This window comes from Phaethon aethereus (assembly GCF_964289735.1).
Source record: "Phaethon aethereus genome assembly, chromosome: W".
Taxonomy (NCBI): domain Eukaryota; kingdom Metazoa; phylum Chordata; class Aves; order Phaethontiformes; family Phaethontidae; genus Phaethon; species Phaethon aethereus.
The window spans coordinates 5,163,868-5,184,894 of record NC_138581.1 but is presented as its reverse complement, the minus strand read 5'-3'; the positions used below and the strand labels follow the sequence as shown (position 1 = coordinate 5,184,894).

General features: G+C 44.4%; 1 protein-coding gene across 1 annotated transcript in view; it reads right to left on the bottom strand.

The window, feature by feature from the left end:
• LOC309415119 (lipoxygenase homology domain-containing protein 1-like) overlaps window positions 1-21,027 on the bottom strand; it is a gene marked incomplete at both ends in the record, with an annotated part of 135,085 nt that overhangs the window by 50,918 nt on the left and 63,140 nt on the right. Inside the window, 8 exons of the mRNA XM_082012567.1 lie at window positions 3,058-3,220; window positions 8,558-8,674; window positions 12,309-12,490; window positions 16,397-16,561; window positions 17,295-17,423; window positions 18,151-18,255; window positions 19,532-19,680; window positions 20,500-20,633. Of these exons, the coding sequence (XP_081868693.1) occupies window positions 3,058-3,220; window positions 8,558-8,674; window positions 12,309-12,490; window positions 16,397-16,561; window positions 17,295-17,423; window positions 18,151-18,255; window positions 19,532-19,680; window positions 20,500-20,633 (1,144 nt within the window). The remainder of the gene's footprint in view (window positions 1-3,057; window positions 3,221-8,557; window positions 8,675-12,308; window positions 12,491-16,396; window positions 16,562-17,294; window positions 17,424-18,150; window positions 18,256-19,531; window positions 19,681-20,499; window positions 20,634-21,027) is intronic.

Here is a 21,027-nt window from a genome sequence, read left to right as displayed (position 1 = left end):
GATCCAAAGGTTGAGGAATCACTGGGCTGAAATTTGCTGACTTTCCTTTTTTATATCTAATCAATGCCTGTGTGGTTCTTTGATCACATAGTGCACAGTTAGAAATGCAAAGAACCGTTATGGTTATTACTGGATGTGGTGTCGACAGAGGTGAGGGAACTCTGCACCTCTCCATACTGAGGCTCAAGGGAGATACATCTGAATACAAGTGATTCAGTGTTGTGAATTCTTAATACTCCATCTTCCATAAACAAACTCCAGAGATTCAGATGTGCAATTACTACCAGAGTTAATGGTGTGTATCTCTATACATTCCCCAAACAGAAAGAGAACATGTTTCGGGTCCTTTTGCTGAGACAGTATTTAATTAAGGAAGTGTTGGAGGTATACTGCTTAAGTACCCTTTCTCTTTAGCTTGCTCAATGATGATCCAATAAAACCTCACCAAATCTTTAGTAATGTGCTTTACTAAATCTGTTAAATACTCCTATTTTTATTTTGCTACTCTTTTCCCAATTACACAGGGCAAACAAAGTTACTGAAAGCATCCTCTCCAGAAAACAATTAGGAACTGTACAAGCCTCTGATTACCCTGGTGGCATACGAGCCCTAAAGAATGCCTCCTTGCAAATCCTAGGGCAATACAAATGAGGAAGAGGCACAAAGTCTTAGGATTCTTCTACAGATGTACATAAACATCATCAAAGAAAATACCTATATTGTCATTTTCTTCTGTACCTTGCTTTCCCAGTAAAACAAGGCCTATTCTGTTTCATAGTCCATGAAAGATTTCCATTGATCTCTCTAAGAAATGGATCATGGCCATTCATCAGGCTAGGTGCAATGCCAGGTTTTCTGGTTTGCCTCTTCACATTACGTCCTACAGAGTGACAGCTTCATATTTGAGAGACAACTGCTACATTAGTAATGAAGGAAGCAATGCATATAGTCTAATTAGTCAATGCTTCCCTCTTTGGTTTTGCTTGCCTGTTCTAGAGACCTTCAGGACTGAAGTGCAGTCTACTACATAAAAGATGATCTTCAGAATACCACAACCTGATTTTCCATTGCTCTCGTGTACACTGTGTCACTCCCCAAGGTGTATGAGGACTCAGAGGTGCAGAAGATATACTTCCCGTCCAATATTTTATATCTAAAGCAGAAGTTCCCAAACATAGCCCTAGCTCCCAGCCAAAAGAAACTTTCAGTTATCCGAAAAGCCTATTCCATGGATTGTAAAACTTGTTTTAAGGCTTTGCCTTTAGAAGGGAAAAAATGAGTCACCCAGGTTAGTTAACACATGGTAACTAATGCAAGGTAAAGCAACAGAAGTTAGTAGGTTAAAGAAAATGTCATGCAGGCACCTAGCAGTCATGCCACTTACTAATTGATAGTAAAACTGTTTTTGCCTTCCCAGGGAAAAAATCTCCCATGAGCTACCACATAGCTCCTAACAGGAGGAAAGAGCACACTTGTCTCTTCTAAGGGCACAGTGCAAAGGCCCCAGCCTTCCTTACAGCAAGGCAGCTCTTCCCTTGGCAATTGGAAACACAGTCTGTATAAATTCCACCCTGACAATGGTGCACTGTAAATGTAAATCAGACTCTCAGAGAAACGAAACAGGGAGAGGAATGATTTTCTCTGTCAAATCATCTTGTTCCCAGATGCAAGAAACAAGAATGAAGGTGGCAGCTGAATTCAATTTGCTCTGCTCAGGATGTAGGAAGGTTCATGACTTCTCTCAAGTGTAGAAGGAGCTCTGGGTGGGAAAAGGAAGTCCTACAGGAAAAAGAATTAGGAACAGCTGGGCATACAGAGAAACAATGAATTTAGGATGAAACTTCATTTCTTGTTCAGTTGCTTCAGCTACCAGGAGGACCAAACGCTGAATGTGAACACTTTTTAAGATGGGCTCAGAGCTGCATAAGAATTTATTCTACTCCCCAGAGGTACTTTAATGAGGTTAGGGTGGCTGCCTAGAGCCAAATTTTTAGAGGGTGTCCATATGTACCTGAAGAGCAGCAAGAAAAACAACTTTGGGAGAAAAGAGGAGCATCAATCAGACTGTGTCCAGGTGGCCAAGAAGGCCAACAGCATCCTGGCCTGTATCAGCAATAGTGGCCAGCAGGAGAAGGGAAGTGATCATCCCCCTGTACTCAGCACTGGTGAGGCTGCACCTCCAATCCTGTGTTCAGTTTTGGGCCCCTCACTACAAGAAGGACGTTGAGGTGCTGGAGCATGTCCAGAGAAGGGCAACGGAGCTGGTGAAAGGGCTGGAGAACAAGTCTTATGAGGAGCAGCTGAGGGAACTAGGGTTGTTCAGTCTGGAGAAGAGGAGGCTGAGGGGAGACCTCATCACTCTCTACAACTCCTGAAAGGAAGTGGTAGTGAGGTGGGTGTTGGTTTCTTCTTCCAAGTAACTAGCAACAGGAAGAGAGGAAATGGCCTGAAGTTGCACCAGGGGAGGTTTAGATTGGTTATTAGGAAAAATTTCTTCACCGAGAGGGTGGTCAGGCATTGGAACAGGCTGCCCAGGGAGGTGGTGGAGTCACCATCTCTGGAAGTGTTCAAAAAACATGTGGATGTGGCACTTCGGGACATGATTTAGTGGGCATGGTGGTGCTGGGCTGACGGTTGGACTTGATCTTGAAGTCAGTCTTTTCCAACCTTAATGATTCTGTGATTCTATGGTAGGGTAGGAAAGGAAGGGGCAGAGTGCACAGAACAGGTGAAGTTGGGCAAACAAGTGAAGATGTTTACAGTGCCTGGAAGACAAGGACAAGATGGAGGAATTTTGTGAGGCATCACAGGAGATATGCAAACTATGCCTGTGTGAAAGAGTGTCGGTGAGAGGTTTATAAATGACCTGCAGGAAAATAACGGTATTATGGCACAGAAACACTTCAGGTATAAGAGAGGCCAGAGAACAGGAAGGGAAAGAAATGTGAACTGTCATACCAGTGTTGCATTTGCTTGAACCACACATCCACATGTCCACATGTTTTCTTCCAAAAAATCAGATTAACAGGTCCCTACCTACTCCTAGGATTATATTACCTTCCAGTGGGTCTTCAACTTCTTCCTCTATCTGCTTGAGTGTCCCGTCCTTCATGAGCTTTTCAGTAAAAATATCAGATGGTACCAGTTCTCTGACAATCTCGCCATCATCTTCAGACTTTGCAAGCCATCTTTCACACGGAAATGTGACAGTTTCTGAGCCCTGAAATAAACATGACAGAGATAATCTCTTCAAAACAAAATGAACACATTAGCATTTCCCTTTTGAAAATACTCTGATAGTCAGGCAAGGATTTTCAACTCATGTATGTATGCATGTGTATGTAGATGCGGACATGAAATAGTATATAGAAATGTAAGTCCACCAGAAAGAGGACATCTGAGGGCTCTGAGAAGCACTGAACGTCTCGCAGAGAGCAGTATTCCCCGTGGCTGCGTGAGATTGGCTGTATGATCCAGTAGATCTCCAACCTTTCCAGTTTTCGATCTTGCAAATTCCTAATCAGGACTGCACCATTCCCACTGAAGCCATGTTTCATTGAGACTCTGCAATCCCTCTTCAATTCTTATTCAGGCAGCATTCTCTTTGAAGTCAGTAGGGGTTTTTTTCTGAGTCAATACTTCAAGATTTTGCCCTATAATTCTGTGACTCAAGCTGGTTTCCAGGCAATTCCCATACGTGCATTAAGAGGAGAAAAATAGTGATTTAATTTTTGATCTTTTGTTTTGACTTCACTTTGGTGGAAACAAATATGATTTCTATCATCAAACAAACAAAAACAATAGAACATGTGTTTTCCACTTGGTAAACAAAACCAGCTCCAGAGTACTCATTAAGAACAGGCTCCTGTAAGGCCTCCAAGATGGTACGAGGCAGGCGGCTCTCTGCGTGCTGGGCACCCCAGGCTATGTCTCCATAAAGGACCATGAGCCACCATGCAACTTGCAGAGCCCACAAGTCTGAACAGAAAAGAAGTTAGTTCTAATCTCACAGTAACTAAATAAAGGGAGAAAAAATGGCGCTTTCCTTAACGACAACTTCAGCATTTCTCTCCTAAATAGCACAGGGGCTTTCTGCTGTTTCCAGTTGTATTGGGTTTGCCTGGCAAGGTTTTGGTAGCGGGGGGAGCTACAGGGGTGGCTGCTGTGAGAAGCTTCCAGAAGCTTCCCCTGTGTCCGACACAGCCAGTGCCAGACGGCTCCGAGACAGACCCGCCGCTGGCCAAGGCCGAGCCCGTCAGCGATGGCGGCAGCACCTCTGGGGGAACAGGGTTAAGAAGGGGGAAGAAACCCGAGCAATTGCAGCTGGAGAGAGGAGTGAGACCGTGTGAGGGGAGCAGCCCCGCAGCCCCCAGCCCAGAGCAGGAGGGGCAGGAGGGGCTCCAGGCGCCGGAGCAGAGGGTCCCCGGCAGCCACTGGGGAAGCCCCCGGGGAGGCCGGCTGTGCCCTTGCGGCCATGGAGCTCCACGGGGGAGCAGATCTGCACCCACATCTGGGGAGGGGCCCACGCCTGAGCAGGGGGATGCTCGACGGAGGCCATGAGCCCGTGGGCAGCCCGCGCTGGGGCCGGCTCCTGGCAGGGCCTGTGGCCCCGTGGGGAGAGAGAGGAGCCCCGGCTGGAGAACTGGCAGGACCTGGGACCCCGCGGGGCCAGGCTGGAGCAGCCTGTTCCTGAAGGACGGCACCCGTGGGGGGACCCAGGCTGGAGCAGCCTGTTCCTGAAGGACGGCACCCATGGGGGGCCCAGGCTGGAGCAGCTGGTGAAAAACTGCAGCCCGTGGGAAGGACTCACGCTGGAGAAGTCCGTGGAGGACGGTCTCCCGTGGGAGGGACCCCAGGCTGGAGCAGGGCAGAGGGTGAGGAGTCCTCCCCCTGAGGAGGAAGGAGCAGCAGAGACCAGGTGTGATGAACTGACCATAACCCCCATTCCCCATCCCCCTGCGCTGCTCGGGGGGAGGAGGGAGAGAAATTGCGAGTGAAGTTGAGCCCAGGAAGAAGGGAGGGGTGGGAGGAAGGGGTTTTAGGATTTGGATTTATTTCTTATTATTCTATTCTGATCGGTAATAAATTAATTTCCCCACGTCGAGTCTGTTTTGCCCATGATGGTAATTGGTGAGGGGTCTCTCCCCGTCCTTACCTCGACCCACGAGCTGTTCATTACGTTTTCTCTGCCCTGCCCAGCTGAGGAGGGCAGTGACGGAGCGGCTTTAGGGGGCACCTGGCGCCCAGCCAGGGTCAGCCCCCCACACCAGTAATCCGTGTGCCACCACTTTCACATAAAACATACATATGAATACTCTCCACCTTTAACTACTCTCATGTAATTCTTTATCAAACCAATACGGGGTCCTTTCTTCACTATTTCTACTACTTAAATACTGAAATATTAATACATAGTCGAGGAAGGGAATAGCTCTCGGTGTGGCAATATGAACACAGCTCCCACTGTGCACCACTGCACCTACTGCCTTGAGCCGCCGGACCCTGCCCCGCCTGCCGCGGCCGCCGGGGAGGAGTAGGCTGTGCACCTAAGATCAGAGGTGCGGTCAGTCACCGCTAACCTGGCAGGAACGGGTCAGCGTACCACTGCACGCAGACCGCGGACAAGCTGATCTGCAGGAGCTGAACCCCTCCAAGGGGCTTGTGTGATCGAGCGTCCTGAGGCTGCAGCAGCACCATCCCTTGCACCCACAGGGCCCAAGCCTTCCGCTGCCAACAAAACCCCATCTCTCCTCTTTCCTTCCCTGCAGTGATGCTGTTTAACCCCAGGCTTGCAGTTTTTAACTCCATAAGGCAATTTGGAGCATGACTTGTACAAAATGGTGTCAGACAAAACTGGCAGCACTTTAGATGATTTCAAATATTTTACTTTCAAGTGTCATTTGTGCTGTACAAGCAAAATACAGCACCTAGTGACCGGCCGTACCACTACTTCTGCCTCCTCATTTCTGCACTGGCTGTCTGACCACATAACCTGTGTTATCTCGCTGTGAGCTGAGCCGATGAACAGTGCTTATCTCCCCACCTATAGTCTGGGAAGAGAGGGCTTTCCAGAACGATGCTTCAGTGCTGAAACTCTCTCCTCCCGGGAGAGATCCCACTTCAGTCACGTCTCTCAGTGAACCTTTTAACTGCTCCTAAACGTTGATAATGTTGGCTGTACGTGCCATTGATATGAACACACTTTATTTGGTAATAGGATATCTAGGGACTTGAGTGCCTGCACAGTGGGGCATAATGTGCAGTTACCGCAAGAGTTAATTGTATCATTATTGTTAATCACCGTGTCATTGCCACAGTTTTTATTGGCGTTTCCTTGTTAGTGATTGCATTAATATTTAAGTGACGTAAAGTGCACTGTTTCATGTTACCCACGGTAAAACCCTCTCGCAGCTCCGAACAGAATTTGTTTCATTAGAGTCTGAGTCTGGCCCTAAGCTAGAGCCAAGGTATGGCAGTGTGCTAAAAGTCAGTGCTTTGCCCTTCTCCAAGTTATAACAAATGAAATATAATTATAAGATATAATTGGCATGCCAAGACAGAGCTTTATTGTCATGCAACAATCCTAGTTTCCTACTCAAGTGCTTTCAATTTAATCTGAAAAGTTACTGACCTCATTTTTCTTTTGCAGCATTACGGATACATCTAGACACATCTTAGCAGTCTAATCAGGTAGCACAGCTTTTAGAAGCGTTGGCAGCATATTGCTATCCTGTGGCAGGTCATAATATCCTGCGGCTGATCAGCGACATCATGCAGTGCTCTGCTTTCTTCTTTTTTCCCATGCCGTAATCAAAAGATCAGCAGAATTGTAAATCTCTCCATTTTTAAGTTGTTCATGGTTTTCCTCCCTTCCTCCACCTTTCCAGGTTTCCCACCATTTGTCCTTCAAAGCTGCTGTAATGACTGCAGAGCTGCGCAGCCCCGAGCCCCTTTCTGGGGTAAATGGAAGAGCACCCAACATGAGCTCTTGGGAGCTTCTCAAAGTGCTCCAAAGTCAACTGTAGGTATAGAAAGAGGCAGCCCAGAAGTCTTTTTTCTTTGGTTTCCATATCTTTGCATATCCCCCTCTTCATTTTCCCTAGCCTGTGACCAATAACAGTATCTCCAAAAACAATGTCATCTTGTTCATTAACCTAATGAAGCTGTACAAGGCCAGGGTTAGTCAATACCCAGATAGAGGGTCTGGTAATACCAGACTGGCAAAAAGGAGATCATGAGAAATAAACAAAGGGTATTGGCTTGTGAAGAAGCTTGTACAGGCATGAGCATGATGAAGAGGGTTCAAGGCAGACCTTAGCATTGATCATGAGGCAAAGACAGTAAAACATATCCTGTAAATTTTGAAAGAGGAAGCAAGATGAGCAGTAGGTTCACCATGACTGAGCAAGTTGTGTTTACACTAACACTTGATATTAGAACTCACTTCAGGAGAGGGCAGACCTGAGCACTGAGGTGGAGATGAAAGCTGACATCCCTTCAGAATAAGGGGAGAAAGGACAAGACAGAGGAGAAAGCCCAGGTATTCCCAAACACAGCTACTGCTCCAATTCTGAACTGGTCCTGAAGAGGTGATTTTCCTCCCTGCAGACAGATTCATTCCTGTTCCTACAGCCAGTATCTGAAAGCAGGGTCAAGGAACAGTTTCTTATGTTGACAAGATCAAGATGACCAAATTGGCTGCACTGCCTTAATGCTGTTGACATGAGCAACCAAAAGTCCTAGGACTTAACTTGATGTTTTTTATAAGAGTGATTCAGGGGCTTGCACTGACAGGCATTTTGCTTGTCTTAATTGTACTGGCTCCCTGCATTTATTCTTCTAGAATTAAGGGACAGAGCTGGTGAAATTATTTCTTGTCCATGTTTAGCAATAATACCTTTTATTTTTAAATGGTACATGCGCTTCCCACTTCCTTCCCTGTGATTGTTCAAAAGAAAACTACACATGAAAATATGAAGCTTTGGCCTCTCATGTCACCCAAAACTACCATTATCTAGGTTAGCGTTGGGCACTTTGGGATGTCCAGCAATAGTGGTGCAGTGCAGCACAGGGATATCTGCTCAGCACTGTAATTCTTTAGCTGTATTTGCGCAGCAATGGGTGCAAACTCAGGAATCTCCCCTCAGTCCAGCAAGCGAGTCATGATAATGTTGCCTCCAAACCCAGATTGCTCCTTTATACAAAAGATAAAGAGTAGCAAAGACTTCCAAAAGGTTGGGGAACAACATCACTGCTATGCTCCCATCCACTGCAAGAAGGAAATAACTCTATTCTAGTCAGAAGGTACAATGAGAACAGCATTTTTTAAAAAGCAATGATCGCAGTGTCTTATAATCAACATTTGAAGAATGAAACATGGTAATACATGTTTGCTGTCCCCAGGTCCCCAAGCTGTAGCAAGTTCATTAGTGTGCATAGTTCTTTAGGGAGTTGTTTTTCACTGTTAATCATGCTTTGTATACAGAAGATGCGCTTTGGGAAATGGAAGCGGCTGCTAATGGAAACATATTGCAGAGTGCTGGGATTCGCAGCCTACCTTTCCATTTGGCAACAGTCTCCGAATTGCCACGCGGTCCAAATGCCATCCGGAGTTCAGTCCTCCACCTTTGTGTCCGATGCGAATTTTTTCAATAACGTCACCAACATCCTCCAGCTACAGAAAAAAAGACAAAAAGAGTAAGATTATGCAATGAACAACAGGTGACTTTTAGAGACACTACTTCTTTTAGATTATTTCCTATTTTTCCAGTCTGTATGAAGTCCCAGGGGAGCAAATATCAGCGTTGATGCCAATTATGCCCTAACTTGCATTTCAGCTAAAGGCTTCCCCTGAACTTCTGTTCCAAGAATGGAGAGAATCTTGCTCTACACAAACTACTCACTGTATGAGTTAGGTTTGGTTGCACAGCAGCAATCCTGTATCTCAGGCTTCTCTGTATGATTGGGAATTAAGGTAATTTTTTAGAAATTCCAATGCTGCTGCATCTTAAATTTTTCTTTTTATAACCCTTTCCTTTTTGAACACTTATGTGCGCTCTTATAACACTGGAAGAATAGCTTTGAGGTCAAAGTACAATATTAACAGCCTAGCATTTTATATTATCTCTCTCCTGTTCTGCCACAGAATCCCAGTACCAGTCTGAGCAAGTCAACAGGATCACTACCTAATGAAGTGGCTACTGTTTTTATGCCTCACCTTATTACTCGAGTAATTTGTTACTCAACTAATTTGTTACTAGTCTTAAAAGACTTTCAAGCCTTTAAGTCACTTCACTTCCAAAGGCTTGAATAGGAAAAATTATATTTGCTCCTAAGTAATAGCTTTTGGTTATTTCAGTGCAAACTTTTGTATAGATGGCCTTTAAAAAAACAAGGCTGGCTGTAAACCTCCTTTACATGTAGGAGAAGCACACCTAGCCGTCTTTCTGTCCACAGGGACTTGGAGTATTTTTTTCTTGGAAACATGAGAAAACTGAACATCTCAGTTTGCACCCCTGGAGACTACTCCCTTCTTCTCTTCCCAGATGACAGAACTGGCCCATACTGAAGAAAAGACATCAGTAATTCTAGGAGACTCCTCAACTCAATAAGACTGACTGCATAACTCAAGGAGTTCACACTCCGAACGAATTGGATTTGACTTCACCAGCCCTGCCCTGACTTTAGACAGCATAAGCATCAATTGTAAAATAATTAAATGATCCAAACTCCTTCCTAAATGTCACGCATGCACAAAAGTATACACTGGAGGAAAATTATTTTCTTCCTTTTTTGTCCTGTCCAAATAGTCAACTTTTAATGAGGTTTTTAATCAATACATAACAATAAAGTGATGCTTGACCACTAAAGATTCATGTTAAAGAAGAAGAGGTCTTCACTCTGCTGCATGCATCTCCAACAAATCATCACTTGGGAGCATAGCTGAGACCAGCCTCTAATCTTTTTTTGCCTCTTTTGCAAAATACGAAATGGTAGGGGCAGTTAAAAACACTAAACCAAATGGGCAATTCTCAGTTTGTGTTTCCTGAGGTCCCCAAATTGTTTTTAAGGTCTGTTGAACTCCAGATTATGGCTCTACACAAATAAGTGAAGGAAGAATATATTTTGCTTCATCCCCATCTCCTGCAGCAAGAGCAACTGGTGAAGAGAGAATGAGGTTTGGGGACAGGTTAATATGATGTTATAAATCTGGAGAACAAACTGCATTTTCCCTCACTTCATCTGAGAAAAGTACTGATGTTTCAGATTCTACCAAATCCAAAATAAATCTTCTGGAATAAAGAAATAACAATAACGCTCGGTTTAAGATTTATACCTATGGATTAATGCAACCTCTGTTATGAAAAACTGTGTGGAAACTCCACTGAAATAAGTCTTATTCTTTGTTTTTAAGGAATCACACTGGGGGCTTATTTTATGATTCATGCTAGGTAACAACAATGTGGGCTGGAAACATTTTAACTTGTTAAAAAGTTTGGTTTAAGATTTGCCTTCAATTATGTTACTCAGACAAACAAAACTCAAAACACAGAGATGTTTGTGCCATCCTCTACATCCAGGGAGGGAAGGTGAGGACATGAAGCAGTACCAAAAGGACAGCCCAGAGCAGGAGTGCTTGTATTTTTGCCTCTCACAACTTCTCAGCAGTAACAATGCATTATGAGTAGGAATTGCTGAATACTGTAGATGTAAATGAGGTAACGCATTTATGTGCACTGGTTTAGTATTTGCATACAGTTGTGCAAACACTTCGGGAAATATTTTATAAGATCTTTCAAAAAGTTAGCCTCAGGTATTAAAAAAATCATGGTGCCTGCAGCAAAGTAACAATCTCTGTCCGAGGACACAGAGAAACAGAGCATGATGCTTAGGTTTCCACAGGGTTAGAAAAAATGAACAGACCATACCCCAAATGAAGTGCTACACAGGTAGTGAGCACCATGGACCAGATACTTCAGCATAATTGGCTGAAACAGGAACATGAAAGGATGCATATGGACCTTAAACACAAGGCAACTAGTTTCAGCAATACTGCAAGCATTTATTTCCTGTTACCTGTCAAAGTATTGCAAACTGCAAGAGAAAGCAAATATGTGAGCAAATAAGAGTGACAAGGAGAGGTACGCATTAGATCTGGCATGCATGGAGACCGATAGCCTCTTTTTATGAAGTATAGTCTAAGAAATGAAAGATGTAAAGACCTTCCAAAGTGGCTTTCAACTTCACCTGGAAGGGCAAGTCTCCGTGTCTGTGTTTTGGTACATCTCAGCTCCATGATAAAATTGCACTAGGCAATAAAGGTTTAACACGGCATAAGGCCACAGGGACACTGCATGTTGATACCTTTGAGTTGCTACTAACTGGAACTCAGTGAGAAAAGATTTGACCCAGTACACAGTAAGCCTGTTGCAGAACAGAGTTTTGAACCCACATTCTTCGATTAAAAGAGCTGAATAGCTTTCCCTAAAACAGGAGAAGTTCTCACTTCATTTTATCTTCTTAATCGTAGAATTGTGGAATCTTTGGGTTGGAAGGGACCTTTCAAGGCCATCTAGTCCAACCCCCTGCAGTGAGCAGGGACATCTGCAACCAGAGCAGGTTGCTCAGAGCCTCATCCAGCCTGACCTGGGATGTTTCCAGTGATGGGGCATCGACCACCTCTTGTGGCAACCTGGGACAGGGGTTCACCACCCTCACTGTGAAACATTTCTTCCTTAGATCTAGACTGAATCTGCCCTCTCTTAGTTTAAAACCATCACCCCTCGTCCTATGGCAACAGGCCCTGCCAAAAAGTCTGTCCCCATCTTTCTCCTCAGCCCCTCTCAGTCCTGGCAGCTGCAGGAAGGTCTCCCCGGAGCTGGCTGAACCCCCCAGCTCTCCCAGCCTGTCCTCCCAGCAGAGGGGTTCCAGCCCTCGGAGCGTTGCTGGGGCCTCCTCTGGCCCCGCTCCAGCAGGTCCATGTCTCTCCTGTGCCGAGGGCTCCAGAGCTGGACACAACCCTGCAGGGGGGTCTCCCCAGAGCGGGGCAGAGGGGCAGAATCCCCCCCCTCGCCCTGCTGGCCAGGCAGCTTTGGGGGCAGCCCAGGACACAGTTGGCTTCTGGGCTGGGAGCGCACATTGCCGGCTCGTGTCCAGCTTTTCATCCCCCAGGACCCCCAAGTCCATCTCGGCAGGGCTGCTCTCCATCCCTTCGTCCCCAGCCTGGGCTGACACCGGGGGTTGCCCCGACCCAGGTGCAAGCTCCCCTTAGGGCAACCTCAGATGCGAGTGAGCATCTTTGATCTTACCTCCACAATGAACTGATTCACTGAGTTCCTTTCAAAATACATCCTTTGCTCTCTCTTGTTGAGGCACAAGGATTTCTGTTGAGTGCAGATCCCATCGCTTCCATAGAGAACAATGAAGACATCTGCATCCGTGCCAGCTCCAAAGATGTCGCTGGTGTAGACTGTGATCTCATAAGGAACAACTGATTCAGGACATGGCAGAAAATGAAAACGAACCAACAAAAGTTAGTAAGCAATATAACAATGTTCCTAAGAACATTTTAATGAAACAAAATCTAGATTAGAAAACTCAACAGTTAAAGAGGACAGGATAGGGTTCACACACTTGTGCTCATTTAGTTATCAAGCTGGTCAGTACTATGAGAATCCAGAGGAATTTCCTTTAACCCTATAAGGCCAATTAACCTTCGTGCATGTTCATTTACTGAGATTTTGGGGTTAATCACATGATCAGAAAGCACTCAGTATATTTATGCCTGCCATCTAAAGTTATTGAAACAGGATTTACTTAAACAGCTCAAGTCTTAAAGCAAAACATGAATTCACAAATTTTTGAGCAACTAGGCAGATGGATGACACTAAGCCAACTGGAGGCAGTATATAAATATTCAAGCTGATAGCCTTATTGATAAAAAAAATCTCCTAGTATTTTCATTACTTACCGAGCAACAAAAATCAATCATAAGGAAAAGAAATAAAACCCTCTTCTCTCCACTCTGATCTAGTTTTCTCTTAGTACCACCTTCTACTTAACACCAAGGCAAAGAGGTTAAATTACTACCAGATCAATGGTGAAAGCAGAACAGTAAGGATGAAGCCCCTAAATACTTCTTTATTTTGTTCCCTTGGTTTCTCTAGAATGCCCCATGACCCCAAAATCTGATGTCTCCTTTTGTTCTTTTCTATCTTCACAGCTTCTCAGTCCTGAGTCCTCCTGGAGCATGACTTGGACTTGCTCAGGGAAAAGACTGATCCAGGAATAAGTCTGGGGCTCTGTTCCTGGCTCTGCTACAGATTTGCTGGATATCCTTAAGTCAAGTCACTTTGCACCTCAGTTTCCAAGTTTAGATGGTGTTTAACTCACATGGTAAGAGACCTGCATTCAGATATCTGCACATCAAATACGTGTGTACATCTCCAGATATAATCAGTAAAGTCAGTGGAGTTTGGAGAAAGAGTCAGACAAGCAAATGCAGACATCTTCCTTGGGGTCAGCTGAATCATTCTCCAAATCCATCATCTGTGAATGACCAAACTTCTGTTGATGATAATGGGAAATCAGACACTCCACTGTCATGAGGACATGTAAATACAGGTGTGCCATCTGGTAGACTGAATCCCATCCCTATCTCTTTCAAATCCTTTCTGAAATCTATAGATGAAAAACGTCAGGTAAGACTTGGGCACCACTGGTAAACTGCAGGGACTTCCCCGGCCACAAGCAGACACAATCCCTGTAGTCCACATCGCTACCAATAAGCACAACCTTTGACACCCAGCGCTACCACCAGGATCAGCTCCTGGCCATCCCTCTCCCATACACCCCCCACCCAGCTTTCACCGTTTCCCATCCCTCACCACAATCTTCTCAGCTGCTCATCATCTGCATCCTCCTACCCTGCATCAACTTCAAGCATCTTTGCTATTTACACTACAGTACTTTGTGCTATCCTTCAGATTCTGCATCTCTGTTAGGGTAGAGAGAAGGTTTCTGGCACCATATCTGTTGCTTTTGGAATGACTCTGATTATGCGTATCACAGACTAATCATTCATTAAAAATCCAGGCTCTCTAATACATCTCTCAGGAGAACAGAGATGAAGTTTTCTTCTACAGAGAGTCAGCCTGGAGGTACTTAATATTCTTTCTGCCCAACTCAATGAAATCTGCTCTGCTGTGCTGCAGGTAAACAAGAATAGTTTCTCCGATATGTAAGGGGGGGAAAAAAAATCCTGGAGACCAAAAATCACATGCTATGCATTATAAATTTAAAATTATTTTCTCTGCTGAAATCCATGGCACTTGCTCTTGTTGCTTGAATATTAACGTCAGCTTACAACTGAATCAGCAAAGCAGCACTGTAACAAGGTCACTAGCGGCACAACTTTCAGCTGTCAGACTCCCATTTCATTTACATGGCGCTTTTAAAGTTGTATCCCCACAGGCATGATTTTAATTGGACCGCCGATGACATGTTTTCATTGTTTGTTTGGCGTGAAACAATTCTGGCACGAGTCATCATAAAACAAATCAAATAATTTTTGTTACCTCTGGCAAACTGAACCCCCCAGGTTAATAGTTAGGAAACCAGAATGCGGTAAGTAGCACAGTGGGAATGGTTTAAATGGTGAAACAGCCTAAGCTGACACTGAGTCTGGTGCTACCTTTTTGCCAGAGAGGCCTGACTATTTTCAGGCTGAATGTGGACAGCTGACAAAATCAGGTTTACATGACCTATGTACTGCCAGAAACTCTTACATCATTGTAATATACAGTGACATCAATAAATTATATAGTCCACATCTGCATCAAAATATAGATCAACTGGGATAAAATGGGAAAACCTGATGAGGAGCACATACAAGGTCTCTGGGTTATATTCACTCCTATGAACGTATTCACTGTATCTATCTACAAATTTATTTTTTCGAACATAAAGACTCTTATGTCTCCCTGTTGACTGACAAAAGTGATGAAGGGAGCAAAGATTATCCGTTCCTCTGCTCCAGGAGGAATAATGGGGGAGGCACAAAGAGATGACACTGGCAGGCCCTCAGAGAAGAAAGATGATTTTATCTTACAGACTGGAGGATATGAGGATCTGGACATTGGAGGGTAAGGCCAGCCAGTGTGAAAGAGACTCTTACCATGAACCACAGTCTTGACAGTAAAAAAGAAGGTGCCAAAGCAGCTGATAGTCTTCTGTGTGGTTATTCTCACAACTACTTATGAACAAGGAAATTGAGGCAGAAAAAGAAAGATTGGACATCTCTAACTTTTGATGTCTAAATAAGGAACTGCAGGAGGTAAGGCTTTTGGTACCATCAACACATACAGTGAGGGATGCAGTGAGATATTTTTGGTGTGAAAAACTTATCACTTGCCCAGAGTGACCTAGGAAGCACCTGGCAGGGCATGGGGTCTAAATCAACTCTGAGGTTCCAGACCTCATCCCTAATTGTGTCATCCAAGCTATGAAGGGGAAAGGTAATTTTGATAGTCCCCTGAAGGTGGGTCAGGAAATATTTGTCGACAAGTTGAAATGAGGCAGATCAGGGAGGGACAAGTCAAATAAGTCCCAGGGCTGTGAGTTCCCTGCACAGGGTCAAGGACGCACATGTGAAAAGGGAAAGAGAGGGCTACAAAATAAGGAAAATAATGTTTCCAGTCTTATATTTCAAGAAAGCCATGTTATCTGATTCTCAGTGTTGTGAAGACAGGAAAAGATGTTACCTGAATAGAAGGGTTTGAGGTGCCATAGCATACTTGAAAATTATAAGGTTAGTGCTCAGAAAGATCTCCCAAAAGATACTGGGTTTACCCCAAACATTAATTTAGAGGGGACTGAGGTGAAGAGTAAGGAAAAATTGGAGAATGCTAAAAGAGGCACATTGCTACAACACTATCAGAAAAGAAGAAACTCTGGAAGAAGGTCTTTCAGCAAGAGGGGTGTGCAATGCCAAAGGGACTTGGAGAACCAAGGCTTGGAAGCAAAACCAAAGTGTCTGCTTTGACAATAGAAACAGCAATATTAGGATGGAACAAGATCAAATGGAAACAAGGAGACAAGGAAGACAGCTTGGAAGGGGCTGAGGACTTGGAGATGAAAGGGCAAGAGGGAGCAAAAAGACAGTCATACACAGCCACATAGCTTCTAATGACTCTCTGATTTGGGAAACAGAGGAAATGTTAGTCCAGAGCACCAAAAGGAACCTTCTTGTAGTAACTGGAATAGTTAGCATGTGATGTATTTATAAATTTTTCAAAGCCAATTCAAGGGAGAGGCCAAGCCATAAAACTCCATGAGCTAGTGAGATTTTATCTTCTATAATGATGGGTGTATCCTGGAGAAATGGCATTCTGCTCACATGGGATATATTCTGTTGTCTGCAGTTCTGCAGGGAAGATAATTCTCTCAATGGCTCCATCATCCTCTGATTTATCCAGCCAGCGTCCACAAGGGAACTTGAGGCACTGTCCCAGTGATGGGGCGTCAATCTCCACCCATTGCAGAAACCAGCCAGTTGAATTACCTGTGGTTGGAGAGATAACAGTGAATAACCCACAAAGCCTTTACAGACAACAGCAAATGAATCATTGCATACCAGACCTCCGAGAAATAAATCTTCCTCTCTTTTGCTGATGGAAAAATAGAATAGATACCATAAAGACCATTGCAAGTGATTGTCCAGGTTTGAGCTAAAGTGTTTTACAATTCTATATGTGTCAGCTTAAAGATGTGCACGTGATTGGATTAATTTGCCTTTGTAGTAAGACAGAGGAGTTACCAACAAACATGTCCCTTGGTGCCCCATAGGGAAGGAATCCACGTGTCTTTCCACTGCTTCCCTGGTTTTAAGTAGAGACATGTCTGTCTAAGCAGCAGCTAGGACTTGATGATGAAAACAACAAAAATATTGATAAAAGAAATGGGACAAGCCTATAGGTCCCCAGGTGGAACAAAAAAAACCCTACCAGATTTTGTGATACATGAGAAATCTCTCTAAATATGTGGCTGCAAAACTAAAGAGCCTCTTACAAAGAGAGAGGTTGCAAAGGTACCTGCGAGTTGCCACCACTGTGCTCTTATTGCCGCAGCCATGGGAATGGTATTAGCAGCAGAGATAGTAGCAGCAACAGCCAAAGTGACAGCAAGGATCTGTCATGAAAAGGTAAATTACGTTTGAGGTCTTGGAGGCAGGCTATTTTATACAGCAATGTGCCTAATGCACTAGAAATACTACATTACAAAGCAGATTATCTTACCTTTATTGTCATGGCCTATCTTGATTTTTTTCAGGTCTCCAATGTCCACAGACTCCACTGTAAACTCATCTACCTTCCCACGCTCAAACTTGTTCTTGTTAATCTTTGAGGCCTTTAGGCTGACTATCCCTGTTGTGGTGATGCAAAAGGACATTGTTCAGCATGTGAAACAAATCCTCTGGGAATGTCAACATTGGAACAGGGGAAGTGGCTAAAATGTAAAATATGGCTTTTCATCTCAAGATCTGAGCTTTGTCCCTCCCTCCCTCTGAACCCAAATCTGTATCAACACCCAAAATATACATAATTCCTTTCTTGAGTGATCCTCTGGCAGTGCCACAGGGACAATGCTGTTGTACTGTGTTCACAGCTAAAGAAATTTCTCCTACCCATCAGTTCCCTGTCACTCTCACAGGCATCCGAGTCACTGCACACAGAGCTCGGCTGCTTCCAAGAGGATTTGTTCATCAGCTGATTAAATACTTCTGGGCCACTCGAAGAGGCAGAGGAGAGCTGGATTTCAGGAGCATGCTGATTCATTGCTGAGGAAAGCAAATCATTCACTGCATTCACTACTCAGTAATGTAGTCCCAGTCAACTGTGCGGTTTCTATAATTGAAATTAAAGCCTTTAGATCAGCGGCTGGTGCAAATCAGCATCGCAAAGCTCGACAGTGATTTACAGCAGCTGGGGGTATGCTCCCAGCTATGACAATGTATGCGGAGACAGTGAGAATATGAAGCTGTGCTAAAAAGGAGTGAGGAACGGGTATTGAGGAAACAAAAGGAAACCATGACCTGTCTTTTCATGGATCCAGCAGTGAGGTGCTATCCTTTTCCATCACATGAAGCCGTACCTGTATCGTCTCTACTTCCATAGAGAGTGATGAAGACATTGGCATCTGTCCCAGCATTCTTCTTGTCCCCAGTTTTCACTTTCACGGTGTATGTTGTTGATTTAGCTGTCAGATAAAATATCTTAATTTAAGAGTGTGAAATCTGAGCAGGAATTAACTCTACTTTTGATTGCATATGTGTGTTTCGTTTGGATTTTATTTTGACTAATTACAGCCATGTTGTAATCTCTAATTCCTGTCATATGCTGTGGTAGCTCCTGGGGTGAGCTGGGCTATCTGGTTGCAGTCTTCTACTGCTCCAGTCATTCAGTGCATTGTCTACATATCTATAGATAAGAAATGAGTTCGAGCCTTCCCATTTGCTTCCTGGGAATCTCTAAGGCTCCTCAAAGCTGCCTCTGCCTATACTAGCTCATTAAAAAAAACACATCCCCCGCTTTATTCTATTAGCACCGAATAATATATGTGCATAACACATACCAGGAGGTATGTGCACTTTGACATATACAGTTCATATTCACAAATACGCCCTTCACAATAGCATCATTAGGGAGGTTTCTATTGCACCATCATACAGCAAGTGCAGTAAACTCATGAAAATGTGAAAAAGTCTAATATAGTCTTCACTGTGCTGCAAAAAGGTACTCAAGATTTCCAAAACAACACCATTCTTCCATAGTTAGAAACATGTTTCCAAGATGTTGCTCAGCCAGCAGGTCCTCTTGAACCAAAGGGTTAAACAATTTGTGGAAATTATTCATGCATTCAAAAGCATGTGAAGGGGGAGTTAGGGGAAGAGTTTAACGCCTTTCACTGGCAGTGAAGCCAGCAGAAGTGCTGGGCACTCAGCACCTTTCAGCATCAGATCTGGGAGCGTGTCATTGCTCTGTGGTTACTGCGCAAAATCATGTGCAAAAGAGACAAAGCTCTTTGTGAGGACAATGGACACAAGCAGCAAGATGGAAAGTGAGACAAATTTAGGTCCCGTCACTTCCCCTGGTCATGTTTCCCCTCTGCTCGGTTTCGTGTTGAAATGTTTAACCGTTCCAGCCCATGATGTGAAATGGTTGGAATTTATGCCTTGGATATTAGCAGTGAATGTGCATTTCACTTGAGAGATGATAACTGAACATGTTATCCATCTTCTTAGCTTGCTTACTTTGGGTCTAACCTGGCAAAACAATTAAATCACCTAAAAATGAGGAGTGTCCACTCCTCCCTGGCTGACATGCACTTCACACTTCATTCACTCCTGAAAACTTCACAGTCGGGGCAGAGTTACTGACAGCCCAGTGAACGCTAACCACTAATGCCCTTAGCACTCTAAAAACTTGGTTCCTTTTCAACCCCATACTGGAAGGAATACAAGGCTAACATAAACCTTTCTGCTCCAGGCCCAGCGTTGCAAGAGACTGGCCATCATTTTCCGAATCTTTCTTTACAAATGCTTCATCCACTGGGACCAGCTCCCTGACAATCTGACCGTCATCTTCCTCAACTGCTAACCACCGCTGGCATGGAAAATAATACCTACAAGAATGACAGCAGCACCCAGCACTTACACAGGACTTCACAGGCTTTAATAACAAAAATAAACACAGATCAGAGGCTACTTAAAGAAAACAAGATTAGTCAAAGCTGAACAATACATCTGTTTTCGTCTTTGAGTTTTGGTATTGTTTGTGGGAGCTAAATCCATAAATAGGTTAGTGAGCACTTACTGAAAAGTGTTGTTTCTGAGCTGTCAGCCCCATATGATTGATTCCTTTTAGTTTTCACTCCCAGAAGTTGAATAACTTGAGGGAACCTCCGGTCTCCCAGGCATTTTATGTTTATGAAGAGTTATGAAGATAATGTTATGAAGAGACCCATCTTGAGGTCCTTATGAGCAGTCCCACCCACCAGAGCATTGTGCAACTTTTAAACATGTGACTTCAAGCATGTTCCAGCTCAAAGGCAAGCCTGTGTTTTAGGTTTCTAATAGCTTAGGCTTTGCTCAGCCAGCCGTCTGTGAAAATCATGGGAATTTGCTTAGACCCTCTTCAGGAGAGAGAGTCCCTCCCAGGAGAAACAGAAAAGCTGAGGTTTCCTTCCAACCACCGCTGGTTTCCTAACTGCGGAGATTCTGGGACAGCAAAACCCCACACAGAGGTACCCAAGAATGGCCCCACGCTCAGTATAACAGCACAGTTATCACAAGGCTTCCAAAGGATGACTGCTCCCTGTGAGTTGGTGAGGAGCTATGACAACGCCCTTCTGCACCTCCTCTGCCTTCCCGCGGTTCTGCAAGTCTCCTGAGACCGTGCCCCCTTTTCTGACCACATGAAAAGGGTGCGACAAGCTGCTCACGTGGTGCTCTCCTTGAGGTCAACAATCTCTACCCTCTCCAGGAACCAGCTTGGGCTAGCACCAGAGTTATCATGGCGAATCCGCAGCTTCTTCAGCTCACCCAGGTCAATGGCTTTGATGGTGAACACATCCACCTGCACAGGAGGCAAGAGGTAAATGACTGTGTTTCCCAGAAAAGAGGAAAGGTAGGCAGTAAATAGCCAAGGGTAATCTTTTTTCCCATTAAAACAAAAGGTGTTTGTGAGTCTCCCTCGTATTCTCAGGGTGGATGTACTAAAATAACTACGGATCTGTGAGCTCTCCCGTTAATACTCATGCTTGGCTCCAACAAGGCAGTAACAGCCATGAAGCTGCACAACCCTTCACTGTTTTCTTTACCTCATCCCCATTTAAACTTCCTCTAGGTTTAACTCATATCTCCTAAATCTCATTCCTTTCAAGCTTAGCATTTTCCCCCAGATTCAGTCTGGAACTAGACACAAACTTATTGACTCCATGGAAACTCTCCTGTGCACCTCCATGTGCTTT